We start from the raw sequence: 20949 nt of genomic DNA, 5'->3' as shown, positions 1-20949 counted from the left end.
TATCTGGACAGCTAGAATCTGACACCGCAGATTCAACCAGGGTGAATGCGACTCGATTGGACGCCCTAGCGAATCTCGTGAGATCTGACTCGTCCAAAAGCTTGGCTCGCGGATCTCTCATATTGTGATGTGCTGCGCCTTCTGGGTTATGAGAGTTGGGAGCTTGTGAGATGCGGAGAGACGACATCCGAAAGACCGCCAACCTGTCCAGCCACAGGTCTTCGCATTCGCAACAGTCGCAACATCCGCACTAGCCACCGCTAGCTCCACCAATCTCCCCAAAAAGAGCAGCTGAAATTCATATCGCATGTTAGGGCGCAGTCTGTCGATGACCCCGAGGGTACAGAATCTCGTCAAAGTCGTAGAGCTTAAGCCGACATCAAGACAGCGTTTATCATTTAGGACCGCCTGCACATCTTTCAACGAAGCACGACGTACCATGATCGACTGTCACCTTAACACAGCCAAACCGTTGCGAACCAGACTCCAAAAGCATATTGTGGCGTCCCAAAGCCCGCCCCCGCCAAGAATAATAGCTCCCATGATCTAAAAATAGAGCTTATCAAGCACCACCGAGCAGTCTGCTGCTTTTCCATACAATTCACTGTCACTGACTTATCAAGGATACAACGTAGAATTTCATTTGAGTCAAGAGCTGTAGTATCTATCAAGGAACATGCCCACCCAAATCATCAATCACCAACCTTCGATCCCTTGCGAACGTTCCCAAGCTCGATGGAAAACCCTGGAGGACAAGACTAAGCCCCGTACGACCGCGCCGCACCCAAGGAATACTAGTAAACCGAAACCGAGATGATACGCCCAAGCCTACAACTATTAAGCATTACAGTCCAGTGTGCCGCACCAGCCCAGACAGAATCGTTCTCCAGCCATGGATGCTGACCTTGCCGAGCGAGATTGCTTATAGGCCTGAAAAAGTGGCTAGGACCAAGGATGAAGCGATTTGCGACGCCCGATTTGCGATACCGAGCGCAATATCACGCCAAGCAGGCGAAGCAATAGTGTGCGACGGCTAGGCGGATTGGGTGTCCTGTGAAGATAGTGTAGATGGAGATGCAGATGTGATACCTGCCAGACCAATTGTAGAGACGAGTACGTATATAGACGATTGCCATGTTGGAAAGCTTGTAGAGATATAAGACTGGGAGGTTATGATGTTCTTGTTGTCGTATACAATGACTTCAGACTATGCACATATATATATATATTCAACAGGCAATCAGAACCCTCTACACTTTTCTACTCATTCCAGTTTTCAATATCGAAGAACGACTTCACGTCTCGAAGATAAGACTTCCTAACCCCAGAATCCGTTTTCTGGAAGTAAGTGTAACGAGGAAGAGCGTATCGTTGTGATATAGGTCAATATGCTACACAGGTAATTACTGCGCAGATCTAAACCTTATTCGCAAGTCCTACAAGGAAGTATCGAAAACCGAAACCCGTTTTTGAGCCAGAAGACCAACGATATATGTGTTATTACCTCTTTGGTAGGAATAATACCATGTAATTCGCTACTATGCTCTGTTCACAGCAGCACAGAACCCGTTTCCCAGTCTCGGTGGAAAGTTAAACCAAAAAACCCCGTTTCTAGTTGGGACTTCAACGATGTATGTATTATTGCCTCTTTCGAAAGAATGCTACTATACGAATCGCTACTACACTCTATGCATAGCAGAACAGAATCCTGTTTCCAGTCTGACTACACGCTGAAACTAAAAGTCGTTTCTAGGTATAACTTCAACGATATATACAGTACTACCTCTTTAGGAGAGGTTCCTATGATATGATTCGCTACTGCTTTTTATAGTGATCCAAATACCGTTTTCCAATCCTAGTGAGCACCTAAATTGAAAACCCGTTTTTAGGATAGAACTTCAACGATATATACATAGTACTACCTCTTTGAGAGGGGTTCCCTATGATATGATTCGCTACTGAGCTTTACGCAGACCCCAAAATACCGTAAAGCGAAACCCGTTTCCAGGTAGAACTTCAACGATGTGCACAGTACTACCTCTTCAGTAGAGGATGGTGCGATATGATTCGCTACTGCACTTTACAAGATCCAAGTTACCGTCTCCCAATCTTGGTAGGCGCCTAAACCGAAACCCGAAACCCGGTAGCAGTTTAACGACTTGCATATGCTCTATTCTATAATAGTAGATGTCTATAATAGTAGATTTCTATAATATAAACTTATTACTCTACTTCTATTTCTTATCTTGACTAAACCTTTAAATCTTAATGTATTATACGATAGACAGCTGATAAACTTGAATTAATACATTTAGATCAATATATCTATATATAGTACGTTGTAGATAACAGATCATAATCTCTATAGGATGTTATTATCTAGCGTCTAGTTACAGATAGAAAATCGCTATGGTACACCGTGACGATTACGTCTAGCGACTGATTCTAGCCACTGTTTTGTAGCGTGACGAGGCTGGCTACTTAATGTTAAAATAGACCAGAGAACTCACTGGTCGCATGGCGATTGAAGTGGATGATAATATATATGATTGATGCTTAAGAAACCTGGACAATCTCAAGGATGGTTGGGTTTGAATGGTTTTGCTAGTCCACATTAGGCTTAAAGTATAGCATCTTGGGGTTTTATGATTGGGTGGCCATGATGGGGCCGGAGAATTCATTGCATAGAGTGAGTAAAGCTGCATAATAGGGCCTATTGTTCAGGGACATTGCCGGCTCAGCCCATCATCGCGAATACCAATCCCAGCCGGTTATGTCTCTGTCATGGGTTAGCAGTCACCAGTCGGCAGTTCGACCAGGCAATGCTATGGACGGCTTGAGCGGAGGTGGGGCCCCAAACGTCGGCAGCAAATCATGGCAACTGTCACTAGCTGGCAGGCAGGCGTGATGGCCCGAGGCTCCACGGCATAACGGGTAGGGTAGCAGCCGTAGCATTCGACCTCGCGCGGCGGTACAATCTGTATAGCTGTTTGCTCGGCAGTATCACTGTTTACTGTTTCTCCTTGGCTTCAAGAGTCCGTAAGCATGGCTATAAGTGAGTGGTTCACTGGATTGAGATCATGGAGGTGACTGATGCTAATATTTGCGCTCAGCAACTGGCATTGCGGCCGTGGCAGGCTTGACGGCGGCGACCTCGTATCTCGATGCGAAATACCACGTGAGACAGGATCTGAAGACGCTGTCGGTGTTGAAGCGCGCGGGATGGGAGCTTAACCGAGCAAGTAAGTTACGCTGACTCCATAGCCATGCTTGCAGAGAAAGATCTGATTCAATTGCAGTCAAGAGCAAGCGAGTCGATGTGTGGTACCAATTCGAAGAGCAAGCGCGGCTCCTAGCATCTTCAAACATGGATTGCATCTGGTCTCGAAATGGAGTGTATTCGTGGTCGGAGGCGTACGACCAATCCTGTCGCTATGCACAGTTCTTCATCAACCTTGGGATGGAACCGGGACAGCTGTGTGCTTTCTACCTTATGAATCATCCGGAGTTCGTATTTGCCCAGCTAGGGACGTGGGCTATGGGCTGTGCACCGGCATTGATCAACTATAATCTGGCTGGCGATGCTCTGATACATTGTTTGAAGGTTAGCGGCACCAAGATCATGATCGTGGATGAGGATGATGGGTGTCGAGCAAGAATCGACGAATCGCGCTCGGGGATCGAACAAGAATTAGGGATCCGCATCATTGTTCTGGATAGTACCCTCAAAAGCCAGATTAATGCGTTGAAGCCGGAAAGACCAGGTGACCATCTCAGAGAAGACATGAAGCCAGAATTCCCAATGTGTCTCCTATACACGAGGTTAGTGCACTCAAGAAAAGAACAAAGACTCGTCGAAATCGCTGATCAAACATAAAGTGGCTCAACCGGCCATCCCAAGGCATGTGCATTCGAGATGCAAAGAGCGAACGACTTAGGATCGAGTCGAATCCGCGCTTTAGACTTAAAGACAGGCCCGAACGGGACCCGCTGGTACAATTGTATGCCACTCTACCACGGTACTGGTAACACCATGGCCGTGACCTGCGTCTCTGGAGGCATGACTCTCTGCATTGGTAAAAAGTTCAGCACGTCAGGATTCTGGAACGATGTCCGAGCTTCACACGCGACGGCCTTTGTGTACGTTGGCGAAACAGCACGATATCTCTTGAATCAACCGCCAAGTTCCCAAGACAAAGATCACAGTATCTCGCTCATGTATGGAAACGGATTGCGACCGGACGTGTGGCTGAGGTTCCAGGAGCGTTTCGGTATCGCGCGAATCGGCGAGTTCTTTAATAGCACTGAGGGCATGTTCGGTCTCTTCAACTTGGCGGGTGGTCCCTATAAAGCCACAGCGGTCGGACACCATGGTGTGCTGTTACGGTTTATGCTTCGCAACGTCTACATCCCTGTGGAAATCGACCCGGAGACTGAGGAGATCGCGAGAGACCCAAAGACCGGCTGGGGAATTAGGAAACCATACGAAGAAGGCGGGGAGATTGTCGTCAAGATTCCAAACAAAAAGGCCTTTGTCGGGTACTGGGAGAACGACTCAGCGACGAATAAGAAATTCGTGTCGGACCTGTTCGAAAAGGGTGATGTCTACTATAGAACAGGTGATGCCTTGCGGCGGACTCCAGACGGCCTATGGTATTTTATGGACAGGTCAGCTTAATCTTCAAATTTTGGCCCAAAACCTTATACTAACATGATCACAGGCTTGGCGATACATTCCGATGGAAGAGCGAAAACGTATCAACTCAAGAAGTGACCGAGGCCCTCGGCCACTACCCCGGCATCGGTGAGGCTATGGTATACGGCGTCGAAGTGCCTGGAAATGACGGTCGCGCCGGTTGTGCTGCAATCTACATTGAGCCTTCCCGGAGAAGTAACTTCGACTTCAAGGCGCTGCATGCGTATCTGCACGAAAAGCTGCCGAAGTACGCTGTGCCGGTCTTCCTGCGTATCATGGTTGATTACAAGCCCATGCACAATAACAAACCGAACAAGGTGCCGTATAAGAAGGCGGGTATTGATTTAGAAAAGATTGAGGCGGATATGACGGAGGGTGGCACGCCTGATAGGTTGCTTTGGTGCCCTGCAGCGGTGAACAACCCAGGCGTTGCAACGAAGGAATCACAGCCGTTCATTGAGTTTACGAAGGAGGATGCTGAAAAACTCAATCAGACACGTTCGAGTGCGAGGTTGTGAGGACGTTGGAGTAGACGATGACGCCACGTGATGTTGAGACACATCACTTAAGCAGGTACGACATATGGCGTTCCAATTGTAGCAACGTGGAACTACTAGATGAGACTTCTCAGCATCTTATGGCCAAATACATCGTTTGGGTTGCTTGCACAAAATGTATAGTCTACACTGTGGTCTTTAGACCGTTCTTGCAAGCTTGGTTCGTCAACTCCACTATGACCGCTATCTCTATATTCGTAGGGCCAGTTACACACAAGCCGTATGGAACCTTGCGCTCAATCGTGGAATTTACGGTTCTCGTTCTCGCCGAACAGCGTCGCTCGAATAGTTGGTAGGGCATCAGTCTCTAATAGCCGTAACCTTTCTTCAAAGGTATTGTTGATATCAATCTTTCCACCTCCACCAATAATGCTTACACCGCCAGCCCTGTCACTTCGTTAGCTTATGTATCAATATATTGAGCTACAATGGACCTTACGAATCTTTGGGGAGCGGCTCCTTCTCATCAATCTCTATTTTGACGTCACTGCCAGTCTTGCTCTTGTATTCCTTCTGCGCGTCGTCTATGCTCTTTTTGACGATATCATAGTCGGATGCCCGTGCCCTCAACTGGATTTTGTTTTCCGACAGAGCATACAGTCCCTCAAGAATCAGACCCTTCAACACCTCTTGGTACTTCTTCTTGTCCTTGGTCACTGTGGGCAGCTTCCCCCGCGCCTCCTCAAACAGCTTGTCTAGTAGCTCTTGTCGGGCACTTAGGAGTCGGAGGCGGGTCTTGTTTGAAACGGTAGATCTTGTGATTTGCTGAGACATCGACGCTTGCTTGAACTTCTTTTCGTATGCGGTGTCGATGGAGGCGGTTTCTTGACGGACTAGCTTGGACTTTTCAATGGCGAACTCCTCGTCGGCCTTAATTTGGATCTCGTTGGCTTTTTCGAGAGCTTCTTGCCTGATGAACGCAGTCATCTTCTTCAACTCCGCCGAGACCTGCACCCAATTAGTGGCCGTCCATTGAGCTCTCTCCGTAGCATCATGAGGTGCATACCTGGTCGTCCGACATTGCGTGCACCTGAGACATGACGGGCGTGTGATACGAGGATGATATGAAGAGCAAGTTAACGCAGATGTGGTGAACAGAGGATCGGGTGTATGAAGTAGACGTTAGCTGCAGCTTCCTATCCACGAGGTTGATCGAGGTCAAGGTCAGGGCCCTGTTGTCCAGGACCACCCGATCTTTAGCGCGACGCCAAGCCCTTCTATGGCGAAACGGCGTCACGAAACGCAATAGACCGCATAACTGCAACTGCCCAGGTGACTGAATACTGGCAGCGAGGTACCTTATCAACCCACGAGCTGCATATAAATCCAACCTCCTTCACCTACCAGCATCGCCTTCTCCGCCGCACACGTTCAACCTTGGCCATTGTTGAATCCCTAGTATTATTCATTATCGAAGAAGCTGTTGAAGTTGCGCCGCCTCGCTCAAACTGAAAGACGACCAAAAACTGATTCAAATACGCTCACAATGCCCATGTTGGCTCGGTAGCAAGAAGGCCTTGCTACCAAGTCTTGGTTGTTGTACACTTGAATGGTGGACCTTTCTCAGGGCGCCAGCTTTGCGGTGAGCACCCTTCCTCCGCAAGACCGCCTGAACCACCTACGTTGATCACGACGGGAGAGGGACTTACAACTACTCCAATCATTCACCCTCGACACCGCTAATCAACTCGTAGCTCGGCGTTATCGTGGGACTCCTATCTACGGCTATTCAAGGTGTCGGCCTGACCCTCCAGCGAAAGTCGCATTTACTGGAAGAAGAGAAGGATGAATACGAACAAAGAAGGCCCCCATACCGGAGAAGACGGTGGCAGATTGGCATGGGAATGTTCTTGCTGAGCAATATTGTTGGCAGTACCATTCAGATTACGACTCTACCGCTACCAGTGCTCTCAACATTACAAGCAGTCAGTTGCAAAGTGTCTATGTGTACGATATATTCTGTGCTGACAGGATGAACCAGTCTGGCCTCGTGTTCAACTCTATATGCGCTGCGGTAATCCTCAAGGAACCTTTCACGCGGTATTCGCTGTTTGGGACTGTCCTGGTGGCTGGAGGAGCCATCCTGATCGGCATCTACGGCTCGATGAATGAACCCTCTCACACTCTCAACGAACTTCTAAACCTCTTGGCTCGTCCTCACTTCATTGTATGGCTTATCGGTACCGCGGTCATGGTGCTTATGTCAATCGTAGCGGCGTGGGCAGTCAAACGGTTCTCGGCGAGGCAGTCCACACGTACCCGTCTTCTGCGAGGAATGTTTTTCGGCTTCGTTAGCGGCGTTCTGTCAGCCCATTGTCTCCTCCTAGCCAAATCAGCCGTCGAACTACTCGTCCGTACCATTGTCGACAGGCGTAATCAGTTTGACCGTTGGCAGTCGTGGATGATTCTTCTAGGTCTTATATTTTTGGCGCTGTCCCAACTTTGGTACCTCCACCGCGGACTTAAGCTCTGCAGCACCAGTGTTCTATACCCCTTTGTTTTTTGCATTTACAACATCATCGCGATCATAGATGGACTCATCTACTTCAACCAGACTTCTCGATTAACACCTCTACACGCCGGACTTGTTGCAGTCGGTACCGTCATTCTACTCGCTGGCGTACTAGCGCTCAGTTGGAGACTGGAGCAGCAAGATCCCGGAGTTTCTCCAACGTCACACATGTCACAGTCCGGTGTCGTCCAACCTCCGGTCACAGCGCTGACACCTGGGATGGGAATTGTGAGTGCGACCATTGGGGACGATCAGGAAGGAATCGAGCCGTTCCTCTCTGAAGACCATTATCGGCAGGATTTTGATGAAGAGCATGGATTCAGTCCTCCCCAAGCAGTGCACCAATTCTCAGCTCCCTTAAATCGGAGAAAGTCTAGTCTGGATGAACGCACTCCTCTACTTCGTGCGCCTACGGCGCCATCTGGAGCTGTAAGAGGTAGAAAAAGTCCTGGCCGTTTCAGTCCACGGCGCACGGTGAGGCGCAATGTTACAATTAGCGCCGAAGCCGAGGAGATATGGGACGAATTGAATGATGCATCGGAACAGAGGAGAAGTTCGATTGCACACGCACCACGTTCTCCGCAATCTTTACGTGCTGAAGGGTATAAGCGACCCAGGAGTGGAACCCTGCCTCCCCTGCGGACCAACATCAGGAGCCCAGCTCGAAGTAGCACTTTCGATCAATGGCGTCGAAAATCATGGTGGGAAGGATTAACTCAGACGCCCTTACGTGAACAACTTACCGCTCTCCGTGATGATGACCAGGCTGCCACTAGCGACGGAGATGATACTGATGAAAGCATAGGACAGTCGCGGATAGTAAGTGGAGACGGTCAAAGGCAAGAGGAACCAGGAGTATGGTTTAAGCTGCGATGGTGGAAGAAGAGGAGAAGAGATGGGCAGGGTAATGATAGGGGAGACGGCGAAGGCAGTGGCACTACATGAAGTATCCCTAGAGCGTATTGATTCCACCATCACAGCAAACTTGAAAGCACTGCGTGATAAGCCATTGGTGGAGAAGAAATAATAATCATAGTGGTAATGGGCTGTATCTCTGATGTGCCTGGCTTCGACCTATTAGTTCTTGCGTCCTGGTACCCAATTCTTGAGGAATGACCCAGTCCCAGATTTGATACTCTCTGCATATCTCCTGTACGGTGGCAAATCTTCCTCCACAGTTAGAGCTGGCCATCTTTCTGCTGCAGCTGCCTCTGCACGATTTGCTCTTCTCTTTCGCTTGCGCCTTATCCACATTGCCGATAGAACAGCCAGCGTGCCCAGCACGGCAGCAACAATGATAACGTGAGCAATCCTGAAAGAACTTCCTGAATACGAGGCTTTCGACGTTGGCTCGGATGCTGGTGGTTGTGTAGGGGTGATGATGGCGATTGTGATCTGCGGCGGTGCTGAGGATGGCACATTAGAGGGTACGCTGGTCGACGACGGCGCCGAGGTGAAGGCTGAAGCATGGGTCCCGAGCATGTTGGAGCCTTCCATAGTGTCGTGAGACAGCGACGTGATTTCGGTGCTCGCGGCTCTTTCGAGAATGGCTGGTGGGGGCATTTTGTTCAAATGTGAGGATTTCGAGGGGCGGAAGAGAGGCAGAGAGGTAGGGCCGGGTAGTGCTGTATATGTACATCCTGTTGGCTGTTCACAGTGCTGCTGCGGTGCCTCGTGAAAAATTGCTCGAGTACTCGATAGGCGTTACAAGGGAATGGTAGCTCGTGGTGCTGGAAGTAATTCGCATGTTGTATGGCATTTTCCTGCTCAGGCACTATGTCCATTTACAATGCGTGGCCGTTGGCATTGGTATATTCACACCAACCTAGCAACAAAGAGAGCCCTCACAAAGATACCACAGTGCTGACATGAACGCCAGCGTCGTCGACAGCACCATATCATCCCATCCAATGCAGCTCCTCATCGCTGCCTCTCAAGAAATACCTCCCATACCTCCTCTCCCCTTTCTCCTTCCTCATCGCCCTCCTCTGCTTCTCGCCGAGATCAGATTCCTTCAAAATATCCAGGCTATCCCGCACCTCTCCATGTCCATCACCGCCTGCTTGTAACGCCCCAGCGTCCCTGCCCAGCACCGCTGGTCGCAAGACCCCAGCTCCCGCCTCTACACTCTTCGGCGTCCCAACACGATTCCCATTCCGTAGCCGCCGCTTCTCGCGCACGCGGTGCATGAGCCATAAGTACAGGCCCAAAATCGCGAAGATCAGGATTGGCGTGCTCAGACTGACAAGCACCCAGAAAGGTGTGCTGAAGGGTCGGATGTTGGCGTGGAGGGAGTTTCCGATACCTATTGTGGTGGTGCTGGCGATTCTGGGCGTGGATGGCATTGGAGGTGCTGCTTCTGGGGATTCTGGCGGGGCTTGCGAGGAATTGCTGCTTGAGATGGAGCGCTGGAAGAGGCGTGAGGTGCGCTGGAGGGTGGATAGCAAGTGCATTTCGCAGTGTCGTAGGTATATGCAGTGTATTATTTATATGGTGCTCTAGTGCCGTCAAGGCAAGAGCGCAGTCTTTGGGGGTTGTGGTAGACGATAACGCGAGCGCACGACTCCGTGCGATCTTGGGAGGTTAGGAAACATAGCGTTTGAGGGATGCAAGGGCTTGTACATGGGTTTTTCCATAAATGGATGAGCTCGGGTCGAGTGAACTCGCTCGGTTAGGGTGCTGTGCCACCTGGAACGGCAGAGTGACTGGGTTGTTTGGGGGTTTAACCCTGTGCGCGCGGAGACATGGAGTGTCGTTAAATTGGATGTATCACATTCACTCGGTGAGATCAACTCTTGTCTCCAGGTAGATAGAAAAGTGGCACTTAGGGAAACGATTAGCTATGATGATCAAATTAGGCTGAAGTGAAGTTCTGTATAAACAAGAGACCCAGTCCGGACTAGGCAGTGACGAGAATAAGAGGCGAGCGAACGCCACACTACCGCCCCCAATCGCTAGGCTACAGGATCATGAATGATTTCCGATAGCCAGCCACACTTGTCCATCGCCAACCACTCATGCTGAGCCAATCGATGGGAACTTTCAATTTCACCCATGTACGTGAATAGAATAGCCTCACGTAGGCATCATATTCGTCAGACGCATGGTGTTTTGAATGTATACAATTGATAGTCGTCCATGAATCAATTCTCAGGTAAATTTGAGGGAGTTGGAGGTGGACACCGGGAGCCCGGAGGCCTCGATGGGGATTCAATGGCATTGTCAGCCATCGTAGCGTAGGATTTAATGGTTATAGGTGTGACCAGTCGCCATGATATTAACAAGTGGGTCTGCCGTAGTAGCGGAATGCTGTATCTTGCTTGTGAGCGTCTACTGATGATCGTCTCGTGTTTTAAAGCTTACAATTTCGATAATGAGTACATGGTAGCTTAAGGCCAGCGACGAGAGCTATGAGTACTACTGAAGTCGGCCCTATAGCGCACATCGGTGTCATGGCTATTGAAGTGCTGCTTCAGCGTTACCGCCAGTATTGCAAGGTTTATGGTCTACGACACGAAGATATGCTCATTTACTGAAACTCTTCAAAAGAATAGCCAGTAGTCATTCAGCAATGAGGTTTCGTTGGTCCAATTCCAGGCATCTGTTTGAGATTCTCGTTGTTTCCAGTACTGTTGAAGAGTCAAAGCAGCATTCTTTGCATTGGCACTAAGTGTGATTTGCCAGATGCGATCGAGTATATGGAGAACGTATTGTCTCTGACGTGTTGTAGTGCTCTCAGCACCAGCAATGAATGCAGGCCACATGAGTATTTTAGTTGCGTCGTCAAGATGTTGAACACTGATATACTCTGCGATGATGTCGTTCACGAGCGACTGAGGGCTTGCGAATTGCATTGTTGCGTTGGAGTAGATACGCTGGGCGTAGATGATGGCGGCAAGCTTCCATATCCTTCCAACATGCATGAGATCACTCAACGACAGTGATAAATGATGGGAGCTTGCCTGCACCATTTCGTGACCCCAGTGATCGATATCGAACTTTTCCAGATCCTGGAGAGTCTGCAAAAGGACCTTGACATCTGCGTCTTTGGGCTGCGTTGCTTGATCCGAATCACTACGCGCTGATGTATACATCTGACGTTGGCAAGTAACTATTTCTATTGCAGATGCAATTTCATAAGGACATCCAACAATTGAGGTATCAGGAGCATCACGAATTGGTATATCCGCCAGAAGCGATCGTAATGGTGTCTTGAGCCCCCCTGGTAGCATCAATGTTGAGCCGCAGGTCTCCAACCTGCCATGATTAGCATTATCGGAGTATATATCTGATGGAGCTACCCACGTTATCAAGCCAGTAAGCATCCTTAGATTCACTGACTCCAGTTGGCCGCTCTCGGCCCAGCTCTCTAGTAGCTTTTTCGCTCCCTCTAGATGAACGTTCCACGATCGAGTGCCGCTCTCCCAGATGTCCAAGGCAACCAACAATATGGCCGTAGTCAACGTGGAGCATTCGTGTCCTTCCTGAGGATTCGAAAGTGCATCGTACAAGCATCTCAGGGCTCTATGCTTAGACTGGAAGAGACTTTTGAGCAGACCTGATACTGCCAAAGTGGAATGACTTATTGACGACGAGCCCTGCGAGACTTCTGAGAGCTTCGCGGTCCCGTCCTGAGGCATAGAGAGAACAGGCACGCCTGTAATGCTGTGCACCATGTGACATGCAGAAATAGCACTCACAGCATGTAAAACACCCCTAGATGGGCCAATAAAGGAAAGAAGGCTTCTGTATGGGTTCCTCTCTGTGTCGACGAGTACTAGGACATGGCAAATTCGTTTTTCGACTAGCATACTTGTCAGAACATATGTGAAGTGACTTTTATAGCAGTAGACTTACAATAGTCTACGAGAAACCGTGACTCCGGACTCAAATCTTGGAAAATTGGTTCTGTCAAGGCCAAGGGTGGTGAAGGTATAGCTTGGGATGCAGGTAGGTTATTCTTGCAAACACCAGAGACTGCCAGGCCTGCTGTTGAGTTCGATAATTGCTTTAGGTGCCCTTTTGTAGCCGCGCCGCCTATCCAAGTCAAGGGCTTAATATAGCCAAGACATTTAACGCCGTTGAATTCACATTTCTTGCAATGTGGCGAACCCCCATCGCAGATAAGTCTACGACGTCGACAGGTATAGCATGTTCTCATATCCTCATAGCTCTGGGATCTCGTTAAGTCGTTATCAAGTACAGGACATGACGCTCCGAGGAGGCATGCAATAGACTGTGACCGTGATTCGGCGCTGGGACGCTACCTACAATTGAGCGATAGCGACTCAACCAAACAAGTTGCTGGAAGTGACGTTGTGCTGATGCTGAAGTTGGACCTGTCGTCCCCGAGAACGTACCTGTGCCGGGGTTAGAGTAGGGCTGACTAAGTAGAGTGTGGTCCTTTCCGGATGTGGGTAGCTGCACTTTGTCACCCGTATCTGGTAACGTTCGACTCTATTGCTCCACTTAGTATGACGCATCACGACTTTCACTTAGACTGTCAAAGCATGGCCCGCGATGTTTGCGAGAGTGGCGTCTTACCACCCTTGCAATACGATCTCGGTATGCTTCTCGATGCGGTAGTCAAGTAGCATCTAAAAAATTTCCGTTCTGAAGCGATTGACTGACCTATACATATAATTGTGTAGGTACGTACGTCCTGACGTTTTTCATAGTCTGATTGCACGTTCCAAAAATTCCCTGTGAATGGGTATTAATTCACTTCATCATGCCATCATACGTTGCTCCACTTAGGCGTGTATCTGCTTACAACAACTTTCCAGATTACGACAATGCAGACCTTCGACGTCTACAATATGACAATCAGCTTCATGTGCAGATCAACGATCAAGTTGAGGAGGCTGCAGCAGAATTGTATCGATCTGTCACTGACAGGTCGTCAAAATCTCAGGGCATAGATCCCGCTTTCACTGATTTCGAAGCCTATGTCAAATCAAACCACCGTCCTCCTCCTTTGAGCGTTTGCTTCAAATCACTCACCACATACGGTCGAGCTAGAGGTCCGGTCAAAGCTAAGACACTAAAGGAGGCTCTATGGAGGACTTTCACTCTTCGAGATATCTACGAGGGATCCATCCAGCCGCTTCTTTTTCCTACGAGCATCGAAGACGGTCAGGCCCTGATTCGTGACTTTACGGGAATCGTTCGAAATGGTGAGATGATGCTCGTGCTGGGGAACCCAGGATCGGGCTGTAGCACCTTCCTACGTACCATTGCAAATGACCACGCTTCATTCCTAGGAGTAAGAGGCCACCTGGACTACTCCGGCATGGCACCCTCAAATGTCATGAAACATTTCCGAGGATCCGTCGCCTACATACCTGAAGATGACACCCATTTACCGACCTTGACCGTCCGCCAGACGCTCGACTTTGCTCTCATGAATAAGACACCTAGAAAGCTACTTCATGAAGTGCCGCGATTTCTTGAAGAATTCGGGCGCATCTTTGGGATGTCTCACGCTATGGACACACTTGTCGGCGACGACTTCATTCGAGGAATTTCTGGTGGCGAACGGAAGAGAGTTTCGATTCTCGAGTCAATGGCCTCCGGATCATCGGTCAATGCCTGGGATGGAACAACACGGGGTCTAGACTCCTCGTCTGCACTTGACTATATGAGGTCACTCCGAATCATGACTGATACCTGTGAGAGGGCAATGGTTGTTTCGATATACCAGGCATCGGACGCTATGTATGACCTTGTTGACAAAGTCATGCTTATTGAAGACGGTAGAATGCTTTATCAGGGACCAGCACGTGATGCCGAATCTTACTTTAACTCTCTCGGCTACGAACGACAGCAAAGGCAAACAATGAGCAGTTTTCTTACCAGTGTAGCCACATCTAGCAGAGATAACATTCGGTCAGGTTGCGAATCCTGTGCGGTGCGGGGTTCCAAAAATCTTGAGTACGCTTTTCGGCAGAGCCAGACCTTTAAAGATATAGAGACGGAAATTCGTCTCTACGAAGCCGAGCAATTGAGTGGGACAGATAGACTTCGGCCGGCCTCCGAAAGAAGTGCATCCGAGTCAATTACGAATGGTTCGATCATTCAGCAACGCGCACAAGAAAGAAAGTCTCGATTCGTCTCTTCGGGCTCGTCTTACAACACGTCATTCGCGCGCCAAGTACAGCTATGTTTACAACGACAGATATGGCAGATGAAAGGACAAATGGCTACATTCATTACAAGATTCACGTGTATTTTCGTATCTGCGTTTCTCATTGGATCAATGTTCTACAAAATGCCAAACGATACTGCAGGTGTTTACTCCCGAGGTGGATTCAGCTTCTATTCTGCAGTATTGGTCGCTTGGTTTCAGCTCGCTGAGCTTGAAAGTGCTTTCTCTGATAGATTTGTCGTCAATCGACAGAGAAGATTCGCCATGGTGAGACCTGGAGCCGTAGTCATGGCCAAAACTATCATGGATATTCCGGTTACAGTCTTCTTGTCAACACTTTATTCGCTTGTGGCATATTTTCTAGGAGGTATGAAGCGTGAGGTACGAGATCCATCCCATAAAACACATTAGTCTGGCGGCACTTCCAGCAGTTCCTACAAGCTAGAGTGTCATTGCAGACTAACGTTGCATACTCTACAAAAGGGCAATGCTGATAAGTGATTTCAGTCAGGCAATTTTTTCACATTCGATCTGGCGGTTGTGTTGAGTGCTATGGCGTTCACAGCCAGCTATCGGCTTTTCGCTGCCGCTTCTCCCCGCTTAGAGATTGCCTTACGATACAGCGGATTGTACCTTTTGGTGTCCATGATATTTGGAGGCTATGTTCGTGGTGTCGACCAACTCATTTCTGATGTCCCCTGGGTAGGCTGGCTTGCTGTGAGTCTGATCCGTTTTCCACTCCGCCATTTCCACCCGTCCGGATTTTGTGCTTCTTCTCTCTTCCAGAAAAGTCGCTGACGTTTGATGCCAGTATCTGACACCGGCTCTGTACGCTTTCGAGATCATCATGGCAATGGAATTTCATGGACGTCAATTCCCCTGCGAACAAGGATCCGTGATACCTTCCGGACCGGGCTATGATAATGTAGCATATCAGAGCTGTGCTTACGAAGGAATAGGTACTGGGCAACTGACACTCAATGGTGACGAATATCTCAAAGGAACCTTCGGATTCTATTATAGCAACGTTGGTAGGAACTTTGGTATCCTGATTCTGTTCTTAATTGGTTGTGTTACAATTAACATACTACTGGCCGAGAAGGTTTTGTGGGCATCAGCTGGAAGCTCCCTTGAGTTTTCACACAAACCCTGTGATCGACAGAAGACTGTGCTGAAAGATGAGGAAAGCGACGGAGACTGCTCTGAGAAGACTGTGCCCCTAGAGCTCCCGAATGAGACAACGCCACATCAAATATCGCAGGGAACCATCTCGGCGCCAAAGACCGCATTCTCATGGCGTAATTTGAACTATACCGTCCAACATGCTGGTTCTAGCAAACAGCTTTTAGATGATGTCTCTGGATTTTGTGAGCCGGGCTCTTTGACAGCTTTGGTAGGCGTGTCCGGGGCTGGAAAGAGTACTCGTTAGTATTACCCAAGCCATCAGACTTCCACAGAAGAGGAACTAACAAAGCCATAGTCATGAATGTCCTAACGCAACAGGCACCAGGACATGTGACTGGTGCCATCAAAATTGGCAGTCAGGACGTCAACACCTCAATCGTTCGAGACTTAGGTTTCTGTCAACAGGCTGACATTCACGTCGAAACAGCAACCATCCGAGAAGCGTTCGAGTTCTCAGCTATACTCAGGCAAAATGCCGATGTATCAAAAGCCGACAAGCTCGTTTACGTTGATCAAGTCCTCGAGATCCTTGGCCTGGCCGAACTGCAACATGCGCTCATTCAGTCAGTCAGTCTTGAGCAACGTAAGCGGACCACTATTGGCGTCGAGCTTTGTTCAAAGCCAGCGATTGCCCTTTTCCTTGACGAACCGACCAGCGGTCTGGATAGTCAAGGTGCTCTTAACATAGTCAAGCTTCTGAGAAGACTCGCAGAAGCAGGCCAGACCATCATTTGTACCATCCACCAAGCTGATCAACAGCAATTCGAGCTTTTCGATCGTGTGCTTGCACTGGCTCGCGGAGGACGACCGTACTATTTTGGCGACATTGGCTCGCATGGTCGAACCGTGATTGAGTACTTTTCCGCGCACGGTATCGTGTGCGAACCAGGTAAAAACGTCGCAGATTTCTTGATAGAAGTTGCATCTGGCAAGACTACAAAAGAACTGGATTTAAGCAAGGTCTGGAGCGAATCGGCAGAAGCTGAAGCAGTCCTTCGCAAGGTTGACGAATTGACAACCTCTGGAGCATCTGATGGCACTGAGGCTTCATCAAAGGAGACGAGACGCAGAACACAAGTTACATATGCATCGTCTATGGCAAGGCAGATCGTTGAATTAACAAAACGAACCATGACACAGTACTGGCGCACGCCGGATTACATCTACTCCCGACTTTACTGCTCCTTCTTCCACTCCGTCCTGAATGGTTTGGCATTCCTACAGCTGAACAACAGCGTCGCGAGTATCCAATATCGGATATTCTCCTGTTTCCTAGTCCTCATGATTGTCCCGGAGTTTATCAACGCGTCTTCGATGATGTTTGTCGAGAATCGCAATATCTGGCTTGGCCGAGAGTATCCTAGCCGCATATATGGCTGGGTAGCTTTCACCTCCGCACAGATCATTTCTGAAATTCCCTGGGCGTTCGCTGGTGGCCTCATCTTCTACGTACTTTTTTATTTCCTCGTTGGTCTACCTCTTGGGACTCCGGCTGGGTATACGTTCCTTATGATGATGATGTTTCACCTTTTCAGCACTTCCTGGGGTCAGTGGATTGCAGCACTCAGGTATGCTTCATCTTACAACCCTACCTTTATGCTTCATCTTTGTGTCGCGACTGACTCTGCTTTAGTGCCGACGCAGTCATGGCCGCGAACATCATGCCCTTCATTATCATAGTTGGCGAATTTTTCAATGGTGTTCTGCAGCCACAATCTCTTATGCCTGCTGTATGGGCTTACACACTATACTATGTCGGTCCATTTATGTATTGGATCTCCGGCGTGGTTGCAATGATCCTGGGCGATCTGACCATACACTGCATGGACTCTGAACTCATCCGCTTTCAAGCGCCTCCTGGAGATACATGCGCAACCTACGCACAGGCATGGTTGGATGGCACGACGGGATATCTAGTCAATCCGAACGCTACTCAAGATTGCGGGTATTGTCAGTACTCGAAGGGCGAGGATGTAAGTCGTCTTTATCTTCCAGGGAGTGGACTCTAGACTCATATGTGATACAGTATCTCGTCACCAGGCAAATTTCCGTTTCGAATGCTTGGAGAAATCTGGGCATCTTTGCATTGTTCTGCGTATCGAATTATCTGTCAGTGTATCTTTGGGTCTACGTCAAGTCGGTCAAGAACTGGCTTCCGTGGTAAGTGGTGGGATGAAAACGTTTAGGCATCATACGATAGATAGATTTGTATACGGATACACGATATATTAGTTAGATACATGGTATAGACCCAATGCCAACTTTAGAAGAGCCTGGATAATATGAGATATCTCTTGCTGAATACTGCTCCTGTTCACTATAGACTGCCGATCTTGATGCAAAATTTCGAGCAGGCTCGAAGCTCGTATCGTGACGCAGAACCAAGGCCCGATACTAAGACCTAAGCATTACAACAAGCTCGCCATTGCCTCAGCTAGCTCTTGAGAGCTTTAAAGACAGCGTCCGAGGAGTCTCAGGCGCATAGACGTACCCGGTACGTTTACAGTCTCTAAACCTAAGTAATGCGCCTATGTGTATTCCAAACTGTATACTGGCTTGTTATTAATACTTTGAGAGCGAGAAAGCATACGTTGTGATAATGATAAGAATAAGGAATGAAGAAGACAACTCACACGGAAGATGAGAGAACCCTCTTATTTTGATTCACAGCTCATGTTCATGAAGATATTATTAAAAGGAATATATGTCTATACAAGCGCAAGCATTACAGCAAGCTACGAAGCGAAGTGTTATACGGCCAAGGCAGGCCAAAGTAAAAATACATCATGACATAGAAGAGGAAAGAAGAGACGCAAGGAGAAACGTAGCGCTTATCGTGACCGTCACCAAGAACCAAGAAAATGCCGTCAATCCATACAAAGTGGTAGTCCGCCAGAAGTGAGAAGAACAAGGGCCCGGCATCAGGCAAGAAAAGAAAAGAGAAAAGCCCCCCGAGCCGGTGGTAGACCAGAGCGTAGTGATGCTCTAGTTACCCTTGTTCTCGACGAGAGGCCCGAGGGGGCTCTTTCCAGCCTCTTGGGCCTTGTTCATCTCCTCAGCCTTGCCCTGCATCTTGTCGGCGACAGGCTTCGCAAGGGGGTCGATTGGGTTCTCAAGGCGGCGGCCGAGAGGGTTCTCTTCCTCGCTCTCCTCTTCCTTCTTCTCGCCACCTTGCTCCTTCTTCTCTTCGCCGCCCTTTTTCTCCTCTTGAGGTGCTAGTGCTGCGAGAGGGTTGGATGATTGCTCGCCCTGCTCTTTCTTCTCCTCGCCACCTTTCTTCTCCTCTTGAGGTGCTAGTGCTGCGAGTGGGTTGGATTGGGGCTCGGATTTCTCGCCCTGCTCCTTCTTCTCCTCGCCACCTTCTTCTTTCTTTGGTGCGAGTGCGGCTAGAGGGTTGGCCTCATCAGACTCCTGGCGCTTCGGGTGACCGCCTTGGCTTTTACCCTCCATGCCATATCCATAGCCGTAATCCTCACCACCGGGACCCTGACGCTTCTCGTGACCACTGTGGCTCTTGCTTTCCATGCCGTATCCGTAACCGTAGTCTTCACCACCGGGTCCCTGGCGCTTGGAGTGGCCACCCTCACTCTTGCCCTCATGGCCGTATCCGTAACCATAGTCTTCGCCACCGGGGCCCTGGCGTTTCTCGTGGCCGCCCTGGCTCTTGCCCTCATGGCCGTAGCCGTACCCATAATCCTCACCACCGGGGCCCTGGCGCTTCTCGTGGCCGGCGTGACCCTTGCTTTCCTCGTGTCCATATCCGTAGCCGTAATCCTCACCACCAGGTCCCTGGCGCTTCTCGTGGCCACCGTGGCCCTTGCTCTCCTCATGGCCATATCCGTAGCCGTAATCCTCACCACCGGGGCCCTGACGCTTTGGGTGACCGGCATGGCTCTTGCTCTCCTCGTGGCCATATCCGTAGCCATAATCCTCACCACCGGGGCCCTGACGCTTCTCGTGGCCGGCGTGACCCTTGCTTTCCTCGTGTCCATATCCGTAGCCGTAATCCTCACCACCAGGGCCCTGGCGCTTCTTGTGGCCGCCCTGGCTCTTGCTCTCCATACCATAGCCGTAGCCATAGTCTTCGCCTCCGGGACCTTGACGCTTATGCTCGCCATGGCCGCTCTTCACGTCGTGGCCGTAGCCATAGGAGTAGCCATCAGCCTCTCCAGCTTGGCGGGCCTGTAGTATTGAGTTAGCTGCATATTCCGGCAAGATGGACCACCTGTAAAAGGCAGTGGAGAATTGTGAAAAGGTGGGGGATCGTTAGGGGAGCTTACAGCGTTGAGAGGAGCTGCAAGCGCGGAGCTCGCGAAGATGGCGATGAGGACTGCAGTAGCACGCATTGTGAAGGATGTTGTTTTATGTGAGGCTTTGAAAAGGCTTGAAAGTGTTGTAAAGAGTGAATGTAGTAAGTTGTAGTAGTAAAGGAAAGTAAGTGAATGTGTTGTAGAGTGGATGTGAGTGAGTGTGATGAGACGGAAAAGCATCAGGTGTAGATTTGGACTCATTATATACATGGGAAGATTGCTTCAGGAGAGGGCGTCAATGGAAGCACATGTGTAGGGGATCTGCATATTGCAGATTTGAAAGTGCACGGGTTCATAATCATCCGGCGGAGGAAGTTTGAGAGCTGCAGATTGTTTGTTGTCTGTGGCCGACTTGATGCTCGATGCTATGCGGTTGTAAGTCAGAGTCTCCATGTACGGACAATTTGGTACCTGCTCATCCAATCTCAGTGCTTCGAGGATTATCATATGCTTCATTTGACTTCACTCCTGTCGGCAGTAGCAAGAAAGTGTTGACATTCCACATGAACTCGAACTCATCGTGTTGCATCCATGATGCGTCT

At 49.3% G+C, this 20949-nt stretch overlaps 8 protein-coding genes across 8 annotated transcripts; 3 read left to right on the top strand and 5 right to left on the bottom strand.

The window, feature by feature from the left end:
• Positions 1–2867: 2867 nt before the first annotated feature.
• Positions 2868–5214, top strand: EJ05DRAFT_522892 (acetyl-CoA synthetase-like protein; the record flags this gene model as incomplete). The annotated part of the gene is made up of 6 exons (XM_033748790.1): positions 2868–3055; positions 3114–3242; positions 3300–3822; positions 3880–4668; positions 4722–5109; positions 5191–5214. Exons 1-6 carry the CDS (start codon positions 3046–3048, stop codon positions 5212–5214), a joined length of 1863 nt encoding a protein of 620 aa, XP_033595849.1. The 5' UTR covers positions 2868–3045.
• Positions 5215–5489: 275 nt separating this feature from the next.
• On the bottom strand, positions 5490–6353 carry EJ05DRAFT_470201 (ATPase, V1/A1 complex, subunit E; the record flags this gene model as incomplete). Its single annotated transcript, XM_033742933.1, has 3 exons — positions 6260–6353; positions 5693–6201; positions 5490–5640 (listed from the first exon to the last, which is right to left on the bottom strand). Exons 1-3 carry the CDS (start codon positions 6290–6292, stop codon positions 5490–5492), a joined length of 693 nt encoding a protein of 230 aa, XP_033595848.1. The 5' UTR covers positions 6293–6353.
• Positions 6354–6947: 594 nt separating this feature from the next.
• EJ05DRAFT_431226 (uncharacterized protein) lies at positions 6948–7894 on the top strand (the record flags this gene model as incomplete). Its single annotated transcript, XM_033741559.1, has 2 exons — positions 6948–7178; positions 7235–7894. Coding segments are annotated over 2 exons (891 nt in total), but the record flags the coding sequence as incomplete, so codon positions are not given.
• An 882-nt stretch (positions 7895–8776) lies between these two features.
• EJ05DRAFT_213496 (uncharacterized protein) lies at positions 8777–9496 on the bottom strand. Its single transcript, XM_033739848.1, has one exon. The coding sequence runs from the start codon at positions 9326–9328 to the stop codon at positions 8843–8845; it is 486 nt and encodes a 161-aa protein (XP_033595846.1). The 5' UTR covers positions 9329–9496; the 3' UTR covers positions 8777–8842.
• On the bottom strand, positions 9372–10610 carry EJ05DRAFT_480408 (uncharacterized protein). Its single transcript, XM_033744863.1, has 2 exons — positions 10388–10610; positions 9372–10339 (listed from the first exon to the last, which is right to left on the bottom strand). The coding sequence occupies exon 2, from the start codon at positions 10216–10218 to the stop codon at positions 9664–9666; it is 555 nt and encodes a 184-aa protein (XP_033595845.1). The 5' UTR covers positions 10219–10339; positions 10388–10610; the 3' UTR covers positions 9372–9663.
• Positions 10611–11307: 697 nt separating this feature from the next.
• On the bottom strand, positions 11308–12926 carry EJ05DRAFT_505034 (uncharacterized protein; the record flags this gene model as incomplete). The annotated part of the gene is made up of 3 exons (XM_033747656.1): positions 11308–12022; positions 12071–12569; positions 12623–12926. 3 exons carry the CDS (start codon positions 12924–12926, stop codon positions 11308–11310), a joined length of 1518 nt encoding a protein of 505 aa, XP_033595844.1.
• A 570-nt stretch (positions 12927–13496) lies between these two features.
• EJ05DRAFT_505033 (uncharacterized protein) lies at positions 13497–18261 on the top strand (the record flags this gene model as incomplete). The annotated part of the gene is made up of 6 exons (XM_033747655.1): positions 13497–15293; positions 15420–15629; positions 15724–16336; positions 16393–17665; positions 17731–18070; positions 18124–18261. 6 exons carry the CDS (start codon positions 13497–13499, stop codon positions 18259–18261), a joined length of 4371 nt encoding a protein of 1456 aa, XP_033595843.1.
• A 779-nt stretch (positions 18262–19040) lies between these two features.
• EJ05DRAFT_213475 (uncharacterized protein) lies at positions 19041–20720 on the bottom strand. The gene is made up of 2 exons (XM_033739847.1): positions 20378–20720; positions 19041–20279 (listed from the first exon to the last, which is right to left on the bottom strand). Exons 1-2 carry the CDS (start codon positions 20615–20617, stop codon positions 19083–19085), a joined length of 1437 nt encoding a protein of 478 aa, XP_033595842.1. The 5' UTR covers positions 20618–20720; the 3' UTR covers positions 19041–19082.
• Positions 20721–20949: the final 229 nt, after the last annotated feature.

The sequence above is a fragment of the Pseudovirgaria hyperparasitica genome (assembly GCF_010093815.1).
Source record: "Pseudovirgaria hyperparasitica strain CBS 121739 unplaced genomic scaffold EJ05scaffold_20, whole genome shotgun sequence".
Classification (NCBI taxonomy): domain Eukaryota; kingdom Fungi; phylum Ascomycota; class Dothideomycetes; order Acrospermales; family Acrospermaceae; genus Pseudovirgaria; species Pseudovirgaria hyperparasitica.
The sequence above is the reverse complement of the archived record's forward strand: the minus strand, read 5'-3'. Positions and strand labels throughout refer to the sequence as shown.

Coding starts and splice junctions, on each gene's coding strand:
- EJ05DRAFT_213496 (XM_033739848.1), bottom strand. CDS start 9,328: ATGCCCCCACCAGCCATTCTCGAAAGAGCCGCGAGCACCGAAATCACG.
- EJ05DRAFT_480408 (XM_033744863.1), bottom strand. CDS start 10,218: ATGCACTTGCTATCCACCCTCCAGCGCACCTCACGCCTCTTCCAGCGC.
- EJ05DRAFT_213475 (XM_033739847.1), bottom strand. CDS start 20,617: ATGTATATAATGAGTCCAAATCTACACCTGATGCTTTTCCGTCTCATC. Junction 20,280..20,377: donor TTGCAGCTCCTCTCAACGCT/GTAAGCTCCCCT, acceptor TCAATACTACAG/GCCCGCCAAGCTGGAGAGGC.